Source organism: Triturus cristatus, chromosome 1_2, assembly GCF_964204655.1.
Source record: "Triturus cristatus chromosome 1_2, aTriCri1.1, whole genome shotgun sequence".
In the NCBI taxonomy this organism is placed as follows: Eukaryota; Metazoa; Chordata; class Amphibia; order Caudata; family Salamandridae; genus Triturus; species Triturus cristatus.
The window spans coordinates 918058350-918080755 of record NC_140580.1 but is presented as its reverse complement, the minus strand read 5'-3'; the positions used below and the strand labels follow the sequence as shown (position 1 = coordinate 918080755).

The following is a 22406-nucleotide window of genomic DNA, read 5'->3' as shown; positions in this document are numbered from 1 at the left end:
CACGTAGATATTAAAGAGCGTGGGACTAAGAGATGATCCCTGCGGCACCCCACAAGGCATAGAAAAGGGTTCGGAGGTATTACCGTTGAGTTCAACGGTTTGTAACCTGTCCTTAAGAAAGGAGTTAAGCAGATTCCATGCTTGACCTCTGATTCCGATCTCTGATAGCCGATTAAGTAATACCATGTGATGCACGGTATCCAAGGCCGCAGATAAATCTAGGAGAATCAGCATCGCGTTGCCTCCCTTGTCCATCACCTTTCTGATCTCTTCCGTTGACTTAAGGAGCAACAGCTCAGTGCTATGGATAGCTCTGAAGCCAAATTGTGAAGGGTCCAACAGGTTGTTGTGCTGGAGGAAGTCACTTAGTTGCCTATTTATGGCCTTTTCCAATATTTTGGCTGGTAATGGGAGTCTAGAGAAGGGACGATAACTTGATGGGTCTTTAGGATCAAGAGACTGTTTTTTCAGTAGCGGAAGCACTGAAGCTTTTTTCCAGGTATTTGGAAAAAAACCTGATTGAATTATGCCATTAAAAAGGGGTGTCAAAACTCTGCAAGTGGTATCTGCTAGTTGTTTAATGATCCATGTGGGGCAGGGATCACTCGGGGCACCAGATTTTATACTCTTCATAAGTTTCACGGTGTCCTCAAGTTGCAAAGGAGAGAAACAGTCCAAGGTGCTGGCAGGGAGATGAGAAACTTCCGTTTTGACATCATTTGTATCAATCGATTCTGACAGAGATAAAGATTGATTCAACTTTAGATTGAAAGAACGCCCCAATGATGTTGCAAAAGTCCGGAGCAACAGTGTCATTCGGCATCCTAGGATTTGACAGTTTAATAACCGTTTTAAACAACTCTTTAGAGTCAGATTTAGCGTTCATGATTTGGGTACAGAAATATTCTTTCTTAGCTGACGTCAGAGCTTGTTTATAATTAGAAATGGTTAATTTATAATCTGATTTATCCGGCATGGCATAGTTCTTCCGCCATATCCTTTCAGCCTGTTTGCATAACAGTTTTTTCTCCCTGAGCTCTCCTGTGTACCAAGGGGCAGTGGGAGAGGCCCTTTTCGGTATCCATTTTTTAGGAGGTGCCAATTTAAGACATGCATCCATTATCCAGCTGTTATAAGTGCACGTGGCCTCTTCAATGTCCAGTGGAGCTGTATACATAGTGTCAGTGAGAGAGGATTCCAGTTGTTTGATATCTAATTTGCCCCATGCTCTCGTAATAATTTCCTTTTTTGGTTTGGGGCCAATAGGATTTCTCGTAGCACATTTTATTTCGAAATTCACTATAAAATGATCTGACCAAGTAATCGGAAGAGTGGAGATATTAGCTAGGTCACTGTTATTGGAGAAAATCCCATCTAAGGTGTGTCCTTTGTTATGAGTCGGGAAAGAGACCAGTTGTTCGAGACCTCCTATGGCCATGATATTATTAAGCCTGACAGTATCTGGATCATCAGACTTTTCTAGATGAAAATTAAAATCGCCTAGCATTACAAATGATTTTTGGCTCAAACCTTCTTCTAATATCCCGTTTAAGGAATCCATAAATCCCTTCCTCTCTCCTGGTGGACGATAAATTAGGATCCCAGAAAAAGGCTTGTATAGTACTGAAAAGATTTTAAAAGAGAGTGCTTCGCAACCCTGGACACAAACCTGTGAGAAATGTGGGGTGAGCGATTCATGGTATATTACCGCGAGCCCTCCGCCCCTTTTTTGGGTGCGATCCAGAGAATGACAGTAAAAACCCAATGGAATGGCTTTTACCAGATCCAGACCCGAAGTGCTATCTAGCCAGGTTTCTGTGACAAAAGCCAGCTTGATGTTATTGTCCTCCAGAAACAGGGCACATTCCGAAGAGTGTTTGTTAGAAAACCCCGGGCAACCGGGTTAGCAGTCACCCGGTTTTTCCCAACACAAGGGGTAGCTTGGCTCGAGCGGTCGGGGGTCAGGCACCGTGTTAAGCGTACGTCACACCCTCACAATAACCATGCGTTCATCCGTTCCAAAAACGACTACACCGTAAAAATTTATGAAAGAATCTCTTTGTGTTTATCTTAATTTTTCTCTTAGTTGCAGGGTTATGACACAAATACAATACAAAAGGATTTTCTTCAGAAATAGCAGGTCAATTAAATAATAACACTTTGCAGGTGCAATAAATAGGATTAGGTCATAAATGCAGAAGGAATAAATAGAGGTGCGATAAATACATAGGGCAAATAAATACTGTCAGACAATAAATACAAGGCAGGAATAAATACGGTCAGACAATGAATAAAACACCTTCAATAAATAATATAAGCAATCAAACAATTGCAAATCAGATCACATTTATGAGGTAGATTGATTTTACCATGCCCAAGTACAGCTTATGGTCACTGGGGTGGCCTGGGGATGTCCCACCTAGAGTGGTCAAGGCTGGGGCCTAAGCTGAGGTAGAATGAGGGAAACCTAAGGTTCTGACTATTCCAACTACACAGTCCCTCACACAGGTCCCTGCACCAGTCTCAGTTCACCCCCTAGCACTCTCAGGTTGGTCCTAACACCCCTCTAGCCCCAAGAATGGTCTTTTAGGGCTCCACAGGGCCTCAGATGCCCTTTCTACCACTTACTGCCCTTTTCACGAAGATCGGCTCCGCTCGGCGCCGGGTCGACGTCGCTGGGCGGCTCCGGTTCGATGTCGCGTCGATCTGTTCTACTTGACGCCGTGTCGATGCCGTGAGGCGGCTCCGATTCGATGTCGCTGGCCGGCCTCGGTTCGATGTCGTGTTCCGGCGTCACAGGGTCACGGTTCCCCCGCTTCCGGGTGACTCCGGAGTGCGACCTCCACTCCCGACCTCCGTCGGCTCCACTTCGGATTCCGGCGACTCCGGAGTGCGATCTCCACTCCCGACCTCCTGCGCGCTTCGCCTCGACCTCAGGCGACTCCGGAGTGCGACCTCCACTCCCGACCTCCTGCGCGCTTTACTTCAGCTTCCGGCGACTCCGGAGGGCGGACTTCACTCCCCCGTCGACGCCTCACCTCGACCTCAGGTGACTTCTACTCGATCTCCGGTGTCTCTCCACGACCTCCGTCGGCGCCCTCACTCGACCTCTAGCGGCTCCGGGTACGACGTCTGCCTTCTGTCAGCGCCGCTTCTCCACCTCGGGCTCCAGGTCTCCAGGCTTCTCGACGTCTGGTCTCCAGGGGGATTCCACCAAACAGGTCAGGAACTTGCTGTTCTTCTCCTTTAAGGCCTGTTCCGGCTGTTCAGGTCCTTAAAATGATTTTCTGGTCTTTATCCCACACAAGGCTTTAGGCTCGGCTTGGTCAGTAGGGACTAGTATCGAGGGTGGGTTTCTGGACCCCACTCCAGGCACAAGTTTCCACCCCTGCTGCCTTACTCCTTCCTCCTTCTGTTTCTCTGTCCTCTCTCCTCTCCAGTCAGGTGCCAACTGCCTACTCCAACTGCCAACTCTGAGCTGGCTTCCCAACATTCTAAACCTGCCTCACACTGTCACAGGGTTCTAGAATGTTCTGGAAGGTACTAGTAGGTTCCAGCTATGTCTCAGGTGACAATGGGTGGCCACCATTTTGTGTTTCAGGCCCTCAGACAGAAGTTCCAGGGGTAGGGAAAATGGCTCCCTGACCCTGCATCAACACTAAAAAGTCTGGTGGTTCCCAAAAAGGAAAAATACTAACAGGGTTTGAGGCAAAAGTGGGACAAAATAAATAATGATGAGGAGGGACCACCCAAAGGGCTGACAGGTCTAACACGCGTCCCCCCCCCAGCTGAAAGTGGGGAGAGCTACCCAACCCCTTGGGAGTTCTCATCACTAAGGCGGAAATACCTTGAGAGACCGTCTGCATTGGCGTGGTCCACTCCAGGCCGATGTTCCACCTGAAAGTTCATTCCCTGTAGGGAGATAGACCACCTTAGCAACTTGGGATTCTCCCCCCTTCATCTGCATCAGCCAACGAAGGGGTCTGTGGTCGGTCTGAACTAGGAACTGCGAGCCAAACAGGTATGGCCGCAACTTCTTCAGAGCCCATACCACTGCAAAGGCTTCACGCTCTATTGCACTCCACTTCTGTTCCCTGGGAAGTAGTCTCCGGGATAGGAAGACCACGGGTTGATCCAGACCCTCTTCATTGAGTTGCGATAACACTGCCCCAATGCCATGTTCCGATGCATCCGTCTGGACAATGAACTCCTTGGAAAAATCTGGGGCCCTTAAGACTGGGGCCTCGCACATGGCTTGCTTCAGTTTCACAAAGGCCTGCTGGCAAGCCTCCGTCCAGACTACCCGTCGAGGTTGTTTCTTGGACGTAAGCTCCGTGAGGGGGGCCACAATGGTACCGTATCCCTTCACGAAGCGGCGGTAATATCCGGTGAGGCCCAGAAAAGCTCGGACCTCAGTCTGAGTCTTGGGGGGTTCCCAGGCCATGATTGCCTCGATCTTCGCCTGGAGGGGTTGCACCGCTCCCCTACCCACCAAGTGTCCAAGGTACACTACCGACCCCTGCCCGATCTGGCACTTGCTGGCCTTGATCGTTAAACCAGCTTGTCTCAGGGCCTGGAGAACAGCTTGCAGGTGACGCAAGTGATCCTCCCAGCTGTTACTGAAGACGGCTATGTCATCCAGATAAGCAGCAGAGAAACTCTCCATTCCAGTGAGGATCTGGTTCACCAGACGCTGAAACGTGGCAGGTGCGTTCTTGAGCCCAAAGGGCATCACACAGAACTGGTAGTGGCCTTTGGGCGTGGAGAAGGCTGACCTTTCCCTAGCTCCGTCAGTCCGAGAGATCTGCCAGTACCCAGAAGTAAGGTCAAAGGTACTTAGATATTGGGCAGCTCCCAGCCGGTCAATCAATTCATCCGCCCTTGGGATCGGATGAGCATCAGTCTTGGTTACTGAGTTCAGTCCCCGGTAGTCCACACAGAACCTCAGTTCCGGTTGGGCACCCGGTGGTGCGGCTTTTGGTACTAGCACCACCGGACTGGACCAGGGGCTGCTGGAAGGTTCGATCACTCATAGCTCCAGCAGCTTAGTGACTTCACTGTGAATGCTGGCCTTCACCTTGTCTGACATCCGGTAGATCTTGGACTTCACAGGTGGGCTGTCTCCTGTGTCCACATCATGGACGCACAGGTGAGTCCTACCCGGAACAAGGGAGAACAACGAAGAGTACTGTCCCAGGACCTGGCGGCAGTCCTCCTGCTGTTCAGGAGTTAGAGATGGGGAGAGAATCACTCCCTCCACCGACCCATCCTTCTCTTGAGACGCAAACAAATCGGGGAGAGGCTCGCTTTCCACGTCCTCTGCTCCGTCATTCACCATCATCAAAATGACTTCGGGCCTCTCGTGGTGGGGTTTGAGGCGGTTGGCATGCAGCACCCGTAGGGGCTGACGAGGGGTCTTAAGATCCACCAAGTAGGTAGCCTTACCCTTCTTCTCCAATACCTCAAAGGGTCCTGACCAGCGATCCTGGAGGGCGCTAAGCTCTCCTGGTTCGATCACCCACACCTTCTGGCCAGGCTCCAATTCCACCGGGTGAGCGTTGTGGTCATACCACGACTTCATTACTGCTTGGCTGGCCTCCAAGTTGTCAGAAGCTTGCTTCCACAACTTAGCCATTTGGCTCCGGAAGGCCAGCATGTAGCTCACCACGTCCTGGGGAAGCTTTCTGGGAGTTCTTTCCCATCCGTCTCTCACCAGGCTGAGAGGTCCACGCACAGGGTGCCCATACAAAAGCTCGAAGGGGCTGAAGCCCACTCCCTTCTGTGGCACTTCCCTGTAGGAAAACAATAGACAGGGTAGGAGGACGTCCCATTTCCTCCGCAGGCTTTCAGGCAGACTTCTAATCATGCCTTTCAAGGTTTTGTTAAACCTCTCCACCAGACCATTGGTCTGGGGGTGGTAAGGAGTTGTGAACCGGTAGGTCACTCCACACTCCTTCCACATGGCCCGCATGTATGCTGACATGAAGTTGGTCCCCCTGTCGGACACAACTTCCTTGGGAAAACCCACTCGGGTAAAGATTCCCATCAGGGCCCTAGCCACAACAGGTGCTGTAATGGTCCTTAGAGGTATAGCCTCTGGGTAACTTGTGGCATGATCCACCAGAACCAGGATAAACCTGTGACCAGCTGTAGTAGGCGGATCTAATGGACCCACAATGTCGATGCCCACCCTTTCAAAGGGGGTGCTAACGACAGGAAGTGGTTCCAGGGGAGCTTTCAGCTTCACCCCTGTTTTCCCACTGGCTTGGCAAGACACACATGTCCGGCAGTAGGTGTCGGACGACACTTTCATTTGAGGCCAATAAAAGTGTGGGACAAGATGGGCGAAGGTCTTGTCTTGCCCCAGGTGTCCTGCCAAGGGGATCTCGTGAGCCAATTCCAGTAGGAAGGCTCGGTAACGTTGAGGGACTACTAAGGCTCGTGACGATCCATGTAGGGGTGCCTTGGGTTCACTGTAGAGGAGGCCATCCTCCCAGTAAAGGTTGTAGTTCCCCTCAACGTTCCCTGCTGCCTGGGCTTCGGCCTGTCGCCTCAGTCCCTCAAGGGTAGGGCACTCCCTCTGGCCCTTGCAGAATTCCTCCCTGGTCGGCCCTCCCTCCACGTGCCACTCGGCCGGGATGGGTAGGTCCTCCAGTTTGGTAACATCCCCCACCGCGGACTCCTGGTCCACCACCTCCGCTGGCCTATCCGTCACACGGGGCGCGGATGCTGAGGCAGGCTCCTCCTGTCCTCGGTTCTTCCCTTGGTCGGCAGCCGGCTGTGCCTTTGTTCCAGGCTCCAGTCGAAACAAACTCCCTCTCCGGGTAGTCGCGGACCCTGTGCTAACTCAGGCCCAGTCAGGTGTACCCAGCATCTCAGCATGAGTCCGGTATTCCACCTCCTTCCAAGCATTGTGCTCCATATCATTCCCCAGTAGACAATCGACCGGCACGGCAGGGCTTACGGCAACTCGAAGTGAACCTGCAACCCCCTCCCATTCAAAGGGAACCTCGGCCACCGGATAGTGGCCGGTTCTGCCGTCAGCCATCGCGGCTGGGTGGAGTACATCGGGAATTACCTGCTCTGGAGACACCAGTTGGCTACGTACCATAGTCATACTGGCTCCTGTGTCTCTCAGAGTCTCGCCTCTTTGGCCGTTGATGGTGACCCACTGCCCATACTTCATGGTATTTGCGGGCACCTGGATCTTAGGAACCATCTCCCGTTCTCCCAGGGACACTAAAGTGACACCCGCCCACTCCCTTCCCTTAGTTAAGGGCATCTCCTCCCCGAGCAGTACACTAGCTACTCCGGGGGCCTTTCCTCCAATGGGAGGGGGTGGTCTTTTCGGGCACTTCGCATCTCCCTTATAGTGTCCGACGCCACCGCACTTGAAGCAATGGACAACCCTTGGCTGCTGACTCTGGCCAGGATTAGGGTTTCTGGGTGGGTTAGCCCTAGGGGTGAATCCTGTTCCCTTTCCTTGGAAATTATTTTGGGGGCCTTTAGAGAACTCCTTTTTCTTTTCCCCTCCCTCTTTCTTCTGGGGGGCGCCCTGTCCGGCCTTTTGAGTATCCCCTCCAGTCCCCCTTGTGGACACCCGGGTACTAGCCCAAATGTCCGCCTCCTCAGCAAGCTTCCGGGGATTGGTCAGCTTGCTATCCACCAGGTGTTGACGCAGTTCAGGGAAACATTTTTCGAGCAGGTGTTCCTTCAACATTAAATCAAACAACCCCTCGTAGTCCCTCACCTCACTGCCCTGAATCCAACCCTCTAATGCCTTCTTTGCATAGTCCAGGAAATCCACCCAATTCTGTGTGCCCAGTTTGTGGCTACCCTGGAACTTCTGTCTGTACTTCTCGGGTGTTAGTCCAAACTTTCTTACGAGCGCCACTTTCATGGTGGGGTAGTGGGTCTGCTAATCCTGCTCAAGGGCCAATAATGCATCCCTACCAGCTGGAGGCATGTATTTGTACAATCCCCCTCCCCAGTACTTCTCTGGCACCCCATGGGCCCTTAAAGAGACCTCATAGGCCGCTAGCCACTTGGCGATATCGTCGCCCGCACTATAGCTAGCTACTATGTCTTTCGGCAGATAGGGTTTGGGTTCCCTGGTGATTTCTCAACCTTCGCTGCCACCACTAGGAACAGTGTGTGCCCCGACTTGTAGGATCTGGAGATCTATTTCCCTCAGCCTCAACTCGTGAATCATCCTCTGTCCCTCCTTCTCTTTCTCCAGCTTTGCCAACTCCCATGTGAGCTGTCTTTTCTCCCTCCGGTCCGTTAACTCTGCTTCAGATAAGCCACCGCTAGAGACAGTGCTGCCCTTCCTGGAAAGTGTTCTGGGCCCCGCTAACAGGTTCCCCACCTCAGGTTGGTACAACCCAGCCCCCTCGCTATCAGGCTCTCCATCCCTGTCCTCCTGCTCAGCCTTACTTTCCCGTCGTGCCTCCCCCCAAGCCCTCAAGCTGGTCTGGAGTTCAGCCTTCTTGGCACCTGGGGGACAATACACCCCCTCTCGCTGACAAAACTCTCTGAGTTGGGCCACAGTGTAAGTTTCCACATCTTCCAACACAAACTCCATTTTGCCCACTCAGAATAGAAGACAGGTGTTTACAGAAGCTATGCAGGGGGGTACCTTTTGTAATACCTCCTCCCACCACCAGAGTAAATTTGGAAAAAACAAAACTCAGAATTAGGAAGTCCGCTTTGAGAACTCCCGGTGTAGGCCTATGGACTACCCACAGTTATTGTCGAGTGGACGCAAGCACAGCTCTATCCCACCGCTGAACACCAATTATGTTAGAAAACCCCGGGCAACCGGGTTAGCAGTCACCCGGTTTTTCCCAACACAAGGGGTAGCTTGGCTCGAGCGGTCGGGGGTCAGGCACCGTGTTAAGCGTACGTCACACCCTCACAATAACCATGCGTTCATCCGTTCCAAAAACGACTCTACACCGTAAAAATTTATGAAAGAATCTCTTTGTGTTTATCTTAATTTTTCTCTTAGTTGCAGGGTTATGACACAAATACAATACAAAAGGATTTTCTTCAGAAATAGCAGGTCAATTAAATAATAACACTTTGCAGGTGCAATAAATAGGATTAGGTCATAAATACAGAAGGAATAAATAGAGGTGCGATAAATACATAGGTCAAATAAATACTGTCAGACAATAAATACAAGGCAGGAATAAATACGGTCAGACAATGAATAAAACACCTTCAATAAATAATATAAGCAATCAAACAATTGCAAATCAGATCACATTTATGAGGTAGATTGATTTTACCATGCCCAAGTACAGCTTATGGTCACTGGGGTGGCCTGGGGATGTCCCACCTAGAGTGGTCAAGGCTAGGGCCTAAGCTGAGGTAGAATGAGGGAAACCTAAGGTTCTGACTCTTCCAACTACACAGTCCCTCACACAGGTCCCTGCACCAGTCTCAGTTCACCCCCTAGCACTCTCAGGTTGGTCCTAACACCCCTCTAGCCCCAAGAATGGTCTTTTAGGGCTCCACAGGGCCTCAGATGCCCTTTCTACCACTTACTGCCCTTTTCACGAAGATCGGCTCCGCTCGGCGCCGGGTCGACGTCGCTGGGCGGCTCCGGTTCGATGTCGCGTCGATCTGTTCTACTTGACGCCGTGTCGATGCCGTGAGGCGGCTCCGATTCGATGTCGCTGGGCGGCCTCGGCTCAATGTCGTGTTCCGGCGTCACAGGGTCACGGTTCCCCCGCTTCCGGGCGACTCCGGAGTGCGACCTCCACTCCCGACCTCCGTCGGCTCCACTTCGGATTCCGGCGACTCCGGAGTGCGATCTCCACTCCCGACCTCCTGCGCGCTTCGCCTCGACCTCAGGCGACTCCGGAGTGCGACCTCCACTCCCGACCTCCGTCGGCTCCACTTCGGATTCCGGCGTCTCCGGAGTGCGATCTCCACTCCCGACCTCCTGCGCGCTTCGCCTCGACCTCAGGCGACTCCGGAGTGCGACCTCCACTCCCGACCTCCTGCGCGCTTTACTTCAGCTTCCGGCGACTCCGGAGGGAGGACTTCACTCCCCCGTCGACGCCTCACCTCGACCTCAGGTGACTTCTACTCGACCTCCGGTGTCTCTCCACGACCTCCGTCGGCACCCTCACTCGACCTCTAGCGGCTCCGGGTACGACGTCTGCCTTCTGTCAGCGCCGCTTCTCCACCTCGGGCTCCAGGTCTCCAGGCTTCTCGACGTCGGGTCTCCAGGGGGATTCCACCAAACAGGTCAGGAACTTGCTGTTCTTCTCCTTTAAGGCCTGTTCCGGCTGTTCAGGTCCTTAAAATGATTTTCTGGTCTTTATCCCACACAGGGCTTTAGGCTGGGCTTGGTCAGTAGGGACTAGTATCAAGGGTGGGTTTCTGGACCCCACTCCAGGCACAAGTTTCCACCCCTGCTGCCTTACTCCTTCCTCCTTCTGTTTCTCTGTCCTCTCTCCTCTCCAGTCAGGTGCCAACTGCCTACTCCAACTGCCAACTCTGAGCTGGCTTCCCAACATTCTAAACCTGCCTCACACTGTCACAGGGTTCTAGAATGTTCTGGAAGGTACTAGTAGGTTCCAGCTATGTCTCAGGTGACAATGGGTGGCCACCATTTTGTGTTTCAGGCCCTCAGACAGAAGTTCCAGGGGTAGGGAAAATGGCTCCCTGACCCTGCATCAACACTAAAAAGTCTGGTGGTTCCCAAAAAGGAAAAATACTAACAGGGTTTGAGGCAAAAGTGGGACAAAATAAATAATGATGAGGAGGGACCACCCAAAGGGCTGACAGGTCTAACAGTGTTTCACCAATGACCTAGCGTTCAATAAAGCACATTTCAGTTTGGCGTCTCTTCCAGTACCCCCATCCAAAACCTGATTGGATAAATTAGGTTTGATAGATAGGTTAAATAACTTAGGGAGGGGGGTGAGACACTCCCTACACACTGAGCTCCCCCTAGCTACAACTGCAGCAATGTTCTTGTTATAGAGGAGACAGGGGTACAATTTGTGACAGTGAAAGACTTTGTCCGTCTTATCTAATCTGTGCAGTTCCTCACCTGAGTAGTATCTTCTCTCCAATGACAAAGAACCAGGGGAACAGGCCCTGCGCCCGGCCCGAGCGCAGACTGGCGCAGACTGGCTTGCCTTAGTTGCGCCTTCGGCACGCCAGCGGCACGCCAGCGGCGCGCCCGCTGCGCGGCCGCGTCAGCATGCTGTTTAAGTATACCCCACCTAGCCACTAGACCGCTAACCGCCGGAAGTGGTGATTGTAAGGCCGGAAGAGGGATTCCTGCCAAAGTGCGGAGTGCAGCGAGGCAAATACAACAAATGCAGCAAATGAAATAAGCCTTTAAAACCATAAAATCAGTGGAATTCAATAGTGCAAATAACAAGTTAAAACATAAGTTTTCACCAGAGTAATCGTTATCTTCAACCGCCCGCCACTGTTTCTTCTCCCCCCCCCCACCTGCCCCGTCAGCGTTTCTACTCCCCCACCTGTTCTTCTCCCCTTCACTGTTTCTTCTCCCACCACCCGCCCGTCCCTGTTTCTTTCCCACCACCTGCCCCGTCACCGTTTCTTCTCCCAGACCATCACTGTTTCTTCTCCCCCACACATGCCCCGTCACTGTTTCTCCTTCCCCACACCCACCCCCTCACTGAGTCTTCTCTCCCACCCACGCTGTCACTGTTTTTTCATGGTTACTGTATGTTCTCCCTTCACCCGCCCCGTCACTGTTTCTTCATCACTGATTGTTCTCCCTCCACCCGCCCGTGAATTTCTTGATCTTCACTGTATCTTAGCCCCCACCCGCCTCGTCACCATTTTTTTGCCCGCCCCACCTACCCCATCACTGTTTCTTCTCCCCCCCCATCCGCCCATCACTGTTTCTTCTCCCCCCCATCTGCCCTGTCACTGTTTCTTCTTCCCCCCCCCACCCGCCCCCTCACTGTTTCTTTTCCTCCACCTGCCCTGTCAGTTTTTTCATCGTCACTGCATGTTCTCCCTCCACCCACCCTGTCGCTGTTTTTTTTCATCATCACTGTTTATTCTCCCTCCACCCGCCCGTCACTGTTTTTTCATCACTGTTTCTTACCCTCCCGCCCGCCCAGTCACCGTTTCTTTGCCCGCCCAGTCACCGTTTCTTTGCCCGCCCCGTCACCGTTTCTTTGCCCGCCCCGTCACCGTTTCTTTGCCCGCCCCGTCACCGTTTCTTTGCCCGCCCCGTCACCGTTTCTTTGCCCGCCCCGTCACCGTTTCTTTGCCCGCCCCGTCACCGTTTCTTTGCCCGCCCCGTCACCGTTTCTTTGCCCGCCCCGTCACCGTTTCTTTGCCCACCCCGTCACCGTTTCTTTGCCCACCCCGTCACCGTTTCTTTGCCCGCCCCGTCACCGTTTCTTTGCCCGCCCCGTCACCGTTTCTTTGCCCGCCCCGTCACCGTTTCTTTGCCCGCCCCGTCACCGTTTCTTCCCCCTCCACCTGCCCCGTCACTGTTTCTTCCCCCTCTGCCCGCCCTGTCATGGTTTCTTCCCTCTCTGCCCGCCCTGTCATGGTTTCTTCCCCCCGCCCCATCCCCATTTCTTCCCTCCGCCCCATCCCCATTTCTTCCCTCCGCCCCATCACCGTTTCTTCCCCCCGCCCCATCACCGTTTCTTCCCCCCGCCCCATCACCGTTTCTTCCCCCCCGCCCCATCACCGTTTCTTCCCCCCGCCCCATCACCGTTTCTTCCCCCCGCCCCATCACCGTTTCTTCCCCCCGCCCCATCACCGTTTCTTCCCCCCGCCCCATCACCGTTTCTTCCCTCCGCCCCATCACCGTTTCTTCCCTCCGCCCCATCACCGTTTCTTCCTCCGCCCCATCACCGTTTCTTCCTCCTTCCCATCACCGTTTCTCCCACCCACCCACCGGTCACCATTTCTTCCCACCCACCCACCCGTCACCATTTCTTCCCACCCACCCACCCGTCACCATTTCTTCCCACCCACCCACCCGTCACCATTTCTTTTCCCCCCCACCGTCACCATTTCTTCCCCCACCCGTCACCTTTTCTTCCCCCCCACCAGCCCTGTTTCTTCCCCCCCACCCGTCACCTTTTCTTCCCCTCCCACCAGCCCCGTTTCTTCCCCCACCTGTCACCATTTCTTCCCCCGCCCACCCTGTCACTGTTTATTCGCCCACGCCCACCCCATCACCTTTTCTTCCCACCTCATCACCTTTTCTTCCCCCGCCCGCCCCGTCAGTTTCTCCCCTCGCCCGCTCCATCACCGTTTCTTTCCCCCGCCCACCCTGTCACCGTTTCTTCATCACTGTTTCTTTCCCCCGCCCATCACTGTTTCTTCCCCTCAACCCACCCGTTCACTGTTTCTTCCCCCCCTGCCTTCCCCGTCACCGTTTCTTCCCACGCCCTCCGCGTCACTGTTTCTTCCCCTGTCCCGCCACCATTTCTTGCCCCGTACCGTCATCGTCTCTTCCCCCTGCCCACCCCGTCATCGTTTCTTCCCCTCTGCCCGCCCCATCACTGTTTCTTCACCCGCCCCATGACTGTTTCTTCCCCCGCCCCATGACTGTTTCTTCCCCCCGCCCCATCACCGTTTCTTCCCCCCGCCCCATCACCGTTTCTTCCCCCCGCCCCATCACCGTTTCTTCCCCCCGCCCCATCACCGTTTCTTCCCCCCGCCCCATCACCGTTTCTTCCCCCCGCCCCATCACCGTTTCTTCCCCCCGCCCCATCACCGTTTCTTCCCTCCGCCCCATCACCGTTTCTTCCCTCCGCCCCATCACCGTTTCTTCTCCCACCCGCCACCGTTTGTTCCCCCACCGTTTCTCCCCGCCACCGTTTCTTCCCCCCACCTGCCACCGTTTCTTCCCCACACCCGCCACCGTTTCTTCCCCCCACCCGTTTCTTCCGTCACCTTTTCTTCCCCCACCAGCCCCGTTTCTTCCCCCCCACCGACTGCCCCATTTCTTCCCCCCCCACCCGTCACCATTTCTTCCCTCCCACCTGCCCCGTCACTGTTAATTCCCCCGCCCCCGTCACCATTTCTTCCCTCCCACCTGCCCCGTCACTGTTAATTCCCCCGAGCCCATCCCGTCACCGTTTATTCCCACCCGCCCGCCCCATCACCTTTTCTTCCCCCCCGCCCGCCCCATCACCTTTTCTTCCCCCCTGCCCGCCTGTCAGTTTCTTCCCTCCGCCTGCGCTGTCACCATTTCTTCCCCCACCCGGTCACAGTTTCATTCAATGTCACAGTTTCTTCCCCCCTGCCCACCCCGTCACCATTCCTTCCCCCCCGGCCGCCCCAACACCGTTTCTCGCCTGCCCCGTCATTATTTCTTCATAGTCACCGTTTCTTCCCCCCGCCCGTCAGTTTCTTAGGCACCGTTTCTTCTCCCCACCCACCCATCACTGTTTCTTCTCTCCACCCCGCCCGCCCCATCACTGTTTCTCCCCCCCCTTCCCCCCTCCTGGCCCGTCCAATAATATGTTATCAAGCGGTCAGCACAAAAAAAGAGCAAACCTTTTGGCCACCCATCGCCTCAGAGGGGACATTCCCTTTCAATGTGGGTTGGATTGACCCATGCATGTTCAACCTTTTTAATGGTATTGATGTTTTCCCTAGAAGTATTAAAGTGACTTTATATTGAGATGGTCCCCTTCTCCCTCAATAAAAGTGGCCTATGTTTACATTTTCAAGCTGTTAGTGAAAAGTGAACTTTGATGTTAATAGGACTCTTTAAAGAAGATTATCTTCTGATGATAGGAAGGTGTTTGGTGCCTGACTTTTTGTGCTCTATCTTCCACAGCTGGGGGCTCCCGTTTATTATTACTGTGGTTGCGGTGTCCCTCAACAAGATTGGCTATGATGCCTCATTTGTGTCAGTGGGCTGGTGCTGGATCAGCATAGAGGCACACGACCGCATCCTGTGGATGCTCCTGGCTGGGAAGGTGTGGGAGATCTTGGCCTACATCATCCTTCCCATCCTCTACATCCTCATTAAGAAGCACATCAACCGAGCGGTAGGTGACACTAAGGGTGGTGGGCTAAAAGGCATTGCTGCACATCAGTGCTGTGTACCTCAATGTAATCCTGCATTCTTAGACCAAAAATGTGGTTTCAAGTGTTGGGGTTGGAAGACCCTGGATGTGGTTTGAGTCTTCCTCTTCCTTTCTATCCACTTACTCTTAATTAAGAAGTTTAGTAACCAAGAGCTAAAATAAGATGTTGCATGTTCACGGTGTGTCCTAATATTTCTGGACAGCAGTGATATTCTTAAACCCTGTTTCTAGATATGGTGGGTGTACAAGAAAATATGTTCTTTGTTGGCTGGCAAGTTATACTTCGTCTTTGGTGGCTATTCACTGTTCCTTGTTTCTTAATTTATTGGTGTTCCATACACATTGTTTGTTTTGTGGGCACTTTTTTATGTTTCATATGTTTTATGGGTTATCCATGTCCCTTCACTAATTCATAGATTAGTGCTTGATGCTATTCATTGGATAGTTTCTTGACTCTCCTTGCTCTTTTTGTTGGTAGGCATACTGCTGCCCATTTTCGGTTTGTTGATGTTGTAATATACTCCTTGCTTGTTGGTTTGTTGGTGGTTTGTGCTTCTCATCCATTAGTTAGCAAGTTAACGCTCCTTGCTTTTCAATTATTTGTGTTGGGGAAATCTGCACTCACTGTTGGTTTGTTGGAGATCTCCGAAGTTCTTCAATGGCGGGTTGATAGGTGATGTGGGGTCCTTACTGTTTGATAGTAAGTAATCTGTGTTCCTGTCTGTTTGTTTAGAAGATAATCTATGGACCTTCAAATTTGGTGGATTCTCTATGCACCCTACTGGGCAGTTTATTTACGTCCCCATCCCCTTTATTGATAGTTCTTAGCTTCTCCCTTCTTGGTTGCTGGGCTCTTTGTGTGCCTCACTGGTAGGTTAACAAATGTTCATTGCCCCTCACTCCTTTTTAATCCATACCTTCTTCTCTTTCAGCATGATGCTCTTTCAGAATACCGCCCTCTTCTGGCCTCAGCACCTGCCTGCCCTCCTAGAACTGCCATCGCGGATAAGAAGCTAATCTTCATCCCACTCATCTTCATCGTCCTGCGCATCTGGAGCACCGTGCGTTTCATCCTGACTCTCTGCAACTCCCCTGCGGTGAACTTCTCGTTGTTGGTCGTCTTGCACGTAGGTTCTGACTTGAGTCTTAGTCTTGAAGAATTGTGTAGGAGGTGATAGTAGGCAGCCTCCTTGAGAGGTTATTATTAATAATAATAATGTTTATTTAAGTAACCTGCATAGTGGAGTCCACTTTTGGAATAGTATCCTAATTTCCATCTGCTTTACATTGCGTGTGTAAATGTTGCTTGGATAGGAATTTACCCTGAAAAAATGAAAAGACAAGAGGTGTTTGGCAAAACAGGAACAAGTTGGTTTAATTAAACGCAGCGGCCTGGAGAGCATCATCAGTTTCGTGTCTGAAGACAGTCTCAATCTACAGAGGTTTTGGCTTGTAATATATACAGTTCTTGACGTACAATAAAACAATTACACATTCTTATAAAGTATGCAGATCCAGGCCTAGTCACGAACCATAAATATAACCATTTGATAAGAGGGAGATGGGTGGCTCTCAATCACGTGAAGAGCTAGTGTGGGACAGTGTGTATGTGTCCAGATGTCCGGCATGGGGAGTAGGTGATTGCAGCGTGTGGTGTGCATGCTTTGTTCTGATTGGCTGAGTGTTCCTAACTACATGCGGCATCTGACTTTGTGGTATTTTGGGAATGAGCGCCTTTGGCCAAACATGTTTTATTGGGAAAATTCTCCTCGTGCCTGTTTGTGGTGTAACTGCCAATCTGGAGGATTGATCAGGGTTTTCCCTGTTTGCGCGTTTGTATTCTGGCAAAGTGTAATCCTACCTATGACTTAACAATTGGTAGGCTTGGATTTGGGTCGCAGGACCTGTCTGACCACGTTTTTCTGACTCCAGGTTGATGGAAATGTCATCTTGGGGGAATTCAACAGCAATGATACAAGTTCGTTATTACCTGTACATATAACATGGTGGTCATTGATATCATATTTATCAACATTCTCATTATTATGCGCACATTTGTCATAGCCTACATTGACATCGTTTTTACAGGTACTGACATTGTATGGGGCCATTGTCAGAGGGATGGTAGGAAACAGAAGCGAGGAGGCCGTATAGGATCAATATTGTGGTTTTTATTGGGGTTTGGAAAGGATAGTTAAAAAAAAATGATAAGGTCTTCAATTGTCAGGATGAACTAAAATAATTCTGAAATACGCCTGTTCCAGCACAGGGTTGTAGAATAGATCCTCTCTTAGGTGTCTGGGTCCGGGTTGGTGTTCAGTGAAGTCCAAAAGCTGTGGTGCTTCTGTGGAACGCAGATGGGGTCCCGGAGTGTACTCGAGAGAAATAAGAAAGCAGCGGTCTGCTATGGTGTCCTACGTGGTTTTTATACCATCACCATACCACGTGCAGAAGGATAATAGAAAATAAAATGAGGTCTTGGGTGAAAGAAGATGGCAAAGGAAGAGTAGAATTAAATTAGGCGTTGATCCTTATGTGTCGGAATCCTGGGGTAGCGTTTCGTTGTGCCCGTTTACACTTTAACCAAGAATGGGGGGGGGAGGGGGGGAGCCAGCAAAAGAAAAGAGCAACCATCACCACAATAACACTCCTGTGTATCCCCCTCCCTATATGCCGCTCCCCCCCCACCTTGTCCTGTCACGTACCGCTAAAAGCCACAACTCCCCAGAGTTGTGGCGGCTCGTGCGTCCTCCGGGATCCACCAGTCTTCTGTCCACATCTCAGGAACCTCAAAGTCCTCTTCTTCTGCGTTTTCGAACCTGGCGGTCACAGCGGTGTCAGGTGGTGTCTCTGCGTTTCTCCACTAGTCCACGTCTTCCTGTTCCGGATGCTTTCTCCTGGCTGACACCCCGGATATGTTCTCTCCTCCGCTTTTCTGCCCAGCATGACCTTTGCCCAGCGTTGATGATGGGCTGGGCGGTGTATCCGCCCTGCCTCCCTCAGGACGTTTTGTTTCCGGGTTACATGCCTCGTTCTGCAGGAAGGAGAAGTCTTGGATTATTTCCTGTGTAGATGCCGTCCTCCTCCATACGGTAAGGCATCCATGCGTGCTCAGTTGGGGTTCGGGTGGTGGTCGTGACTCCAAACCCGGGGTCTTCCTCACAGGCTTATATCATGGTGTACATTGACATTGCATTCACCGATATTAGCATATGCTCTTGTTTCCTGTGGGCAAGGAGGAAGTGCACTTTGCTTACTTTCACCCTATCAAAAACTCTACCTTCATTCAAGAAGAGGGAGCCTTAATAATGAGTGGCTCTCTTGATTTTAACCCTCTTTCCCTGCGCACACTGAATTTCAACTCGGGAGAAAAAGAAAGAAAAAGAAAAAAAAAGAAGTTCTGGTAGACCCTATGCAGAAGATCCAGGGATAGATGATAAATTCATTTAGGATTCAATATCTGTGATATAACAATGTGTTATGAAGTCAAGTTTTCTCCTTTTAACTTTTTGTGTAAACTTGCTTTTCCTTTTCAAAATTCATGTTGACTTTCTCAGCGACAGTGGACCATGGAATGCAGGTCGTCAAACACAGATGCTAAACAGAAAAACACATTTTACTGTGTAATTCGTAGTTTCAAGTTGAGAGCAATTCCAAGTGACTTGCACCATTCCACCAGCCACACTCTAGTTGTCTGTCCAAACTGGGCAGAGCAATTTGGAGAAGGTTGTGCCAGCAGACCTTTTGTTGGCAATTGCTCCGGGCCCAGGAGCTAAACGCTTGTGCAGTTTTGAAAAACAAAGGTGGAGAATGTGAAAAGGGGGCAGGGTGGACAGTTCCTGAACCCCTAGCCTTTGTTAGGGGGTCACTGAAGGACCCCCAAGGATGAAAAACATTTTTTTTTTTTTCGAAAAAGAGCGGGGTGCGCGTACTGTGCGCGCACGGCACGCTCAATGTATCGTGGGTGCTCGGTGCGCGAAGCGCACCGAACACCCACGGTGCGCGCACGGTGAAGCACCTGAAAAAAAATATATAAATAAATACATAACTTAGCATATAAAAAAACGTACAAATTCACTTAAAAAACCATAGGTTTCACACACGTTATAATTAGGAATTAGCATTTTAAAAACCTTGCAAATTCACTTAAAAAACCATAGATTTCACACATGTTATAGTTAGCTGGACATTTCCCTCGTAAAAAACCAATGAAATTCCCCCGTTATAGTTAGTGCAGGCAACTATAACTCACGCGACCGCAATCCTCTGCTGATGACGTCAGATATTACATCACTGATTACATATGTGTCTTTCTGAAAAATAAATATTTGGAATATATGTATAGCTAAAGATTAATGGAAGAAGACATGGGTAAATAGGTGTCTAAATACAGTGATGTAATATCTGACGTCATCAGCAGAGGATTGCGGTTGCGTGAGTTATAGTTGCCTGAATTTCTTGAATAAATGGATTTTCTCAGGAGTTAGCCTGCCATGATTATCTGGTGTGTCTTTAGAGTACGATGGCGCGTTTTTTTTTTTTTACTTCCCCTCCCCCCCCCCAAATAAATCTTACTCCTCATTCTATCTGAATGATTCTTATGAACATTCAGTCAATGACTTGTCTGATTTTCATCCCAGAATTCCACTTCTCCGAATAAGGAAAGTTAATTTGCCTATGGAGGAATGAGCTGCTGAGAACTCCGTAAACAAGTTTTTGAATGACTTTATCTTGTCCAGACAAACATTTTGCACGATTATTAGCATATGATGTCCCAAGGTCCACTGTGTTCAATAATGGCCTAAGAACAACAAAAATCTCTGAATGGAAATATGTTACAATGTTGCAAAGCAGCGACACTGTGTAGGCAAATAATACATAAAACCAGTTATTGTAGCAGCAGAGACGTCTGCCGTGCTGGAGTCCCTGCATCTTGCAGAACTTGAAAATCACCAGAAAAAGCTGGTCACTTCGAGGAAGAGAAGCTAATTCAGGCTTTGCAGCTGTTCTGAGAACTTCCAAAGATTTCTGAACTGGTTCATTGTCCGCCGAAACCGTGAATACTCATTCGTGGTTCCTGAATGGAAGGTGTTGTGTTGTAGCTAGGTTTCATTCGTACCTGGGAGCGAACCTAACTAGGTTTGAATCTTAGTTTTCCAACTTGGTCAAAATTGATTAAAGATAACTGAACAATCCTGATATTGACTGGTATGTCGTCATCTAGTTGTTAGATGTTCTAGCACATCCTGTAGTGCCGCTAACTGCTTCCATCACACACACACTAGAGCAACACAGGCAAGAGGAGCACATGGTTCACTAACGCACAAAGTACAGGTAGAGCAGTGGCAAAACTAGACCCTCTGCCACCCAGGGCGGACCCTAAGTTTGCCGCCTGGTGCAGGTAAGAGCAAGGGGAGGGGTGGCCAATAGATGACTTGTTCCACGGATGGAGGGTGGGTTGTGGCTGGCAGCCGACAGATGACATGTTTGCGGAGGGATGGTGTTAGACAGACACAAATTGGTCACGTCCGCCGCCCCCAAAAACAGTGCCACCCTGAGCGCACCGCCCCCTAGCTACGTCACTGAGATAGAGGTCCAGTAGAGGCAGTGCCTGCTTTCCCTCCCATCGAGAACAGGCACAGGAGTGCATGCTTTCCCTCCAATCGAGAACAGGCACAGGAGTGCATGTTGTCCCTCCAATAGAGAACAGGTACAGAAATGCAGGATTTCCATCTAATGCAGAACAGGCAAAGGAGTGTATGCTTTCCCTGTAACACAGAACTGACACACCAGTTCATGCTTTCCCTATAACGCAGAACAGGCAAAGCAGTGCATGCTTTTCCTGTAGTGCAGATCAGGCACAGGAGTGCATGCTTTCTCTCTAATGCAGAACAGGCACAGGGGTGCTGCATGCTTTCCCTCTAATGCAGAACAAGCAAAGGGGTAAATGCTTTTCCTGTAACACAGAACAGACACAGCAGTGTATACTTTCCGTCTAAGGCTGAAAAGGCACAGGAATGCATGCTTTCCCTCTAATGCAGAACAGGCACACCAGTGCACGTGTTCCCTTCAATAGAGAACAGGCACGCCAGTGCATACTTTTCCTCAACACAGAACAGGCACACCAGTGCATGCTTTCCCTCGAATGCAGAACAGGCACAGGCGTGCATGCTTTCCCTCGAATGCAGAACAGGCACAGTAGTGCATGCTTTCCCTCTAACACACAACAGGTACAGGAGTGCATGCTTTTCCTCCAATAGAGAACAAGCACAGGAGTGCATGCTTTCCCTCGAATGCAGAACAGGCATAGTAGTGCATGCTTTCTCTTCAGTAGTGTTGTATGGCGTCTACTTTCGCTGTAGGAATTGTGCATTTGTTGGACAGCATAAACGTTTGGATGGTGCTAGACTGATTCTATGCATCCCTTCAGAATGTGTTGGCCTATTATCCTGCTAGCTCACAATGCAACCTTAAGTATACCTGAACCTAGGAAGGAAATAAATGGATTGTGCAACTTCAGAACATGCTAATCCTGACTCCCCCAAGGAATCGTGGTAACAGATCTAGAACCCTTTCACTCCGTCACTCATACATACCCAAAGAGATATACAAGGTGTCAATATTTATTGAATTGTTGCAATTCTTGTATAAAATATATGTGCTGCAATGATTAGTCGACAGATAAGTTATTGGCATCACGACCATAGTGAAAAGGATTAACAATTCCACCATTGTGCTAAACCAGTGTGTACATATGCTGGCATACAAGCACTGTATATAGTGTACCCCTACTATGCGCTCCTTAACTTAGTTGCCTAGGGCGGGTGATCAGACAAAATCCCCCTACTGAATGACCTGACTTTCCATTACTTGAGGGTAAGTGTCTTCAGGGGCCCGTCTTGGTCACAAGTTGGACATCCCTCCTCACAGATGGAAACGGGAACAGCTGGGCTGGAATTCTGACAAGCAGTGACCTTGCGGTAACAGCAGAGTGCTCCTCTGATCTGAATATGGAAGTACTTATGTATATATAATAAACAAATCCATGCCACCATGCCGAGACTTCGGCTAGGCTGTCATTGTTTATCCTCTTATAGCCTACCAGATGCTCAACAAACAACATTTGCACAGTGAACTTTATCCCTTGTACTAGATGTTCAAGGTGTTGTTATAAAGTGCTAATGAAGTTAAAATGTAACCAAATGTGGTTTCTAAGAACCATATCCTGCACAGTCATGGAAGCAAATATGGGTCAAAAGTCAACGTGTAGAAAAGAAGGAAACTTAAGAAACATGTGCATGGAAAATGGCAGTGTTTCTCCCCCGGACTTAAACC

General features: G+C 50.5%; 1 protein-coding gene across 1 annotated transcript in view; it reads left to right on the top strand.

The window, feature by feature from the left end:
• The window catches only part of GPR157 (G protein-coupled receptor 157), a 124051-nt gene that overhangs the window by 61395 nt on the left and 40250 nt on the right, over nucleotides 1-22406 (top strand). Inside the window, exons 3-4 of the mRNA XM_085609743.1 lie at nucleotides 14819-15032; nucleotides 16004-16198. Of these exons, the coding sequence (XP_085465869.1) occupies nucleotides 14819-15032; nucleotides 16004-16198 (409 nt within the window). The remainder of the gene's footprint in view (nucleotides 1-14818; nucleotides 15033-16003; nucleotides 16199-22406) is intronic.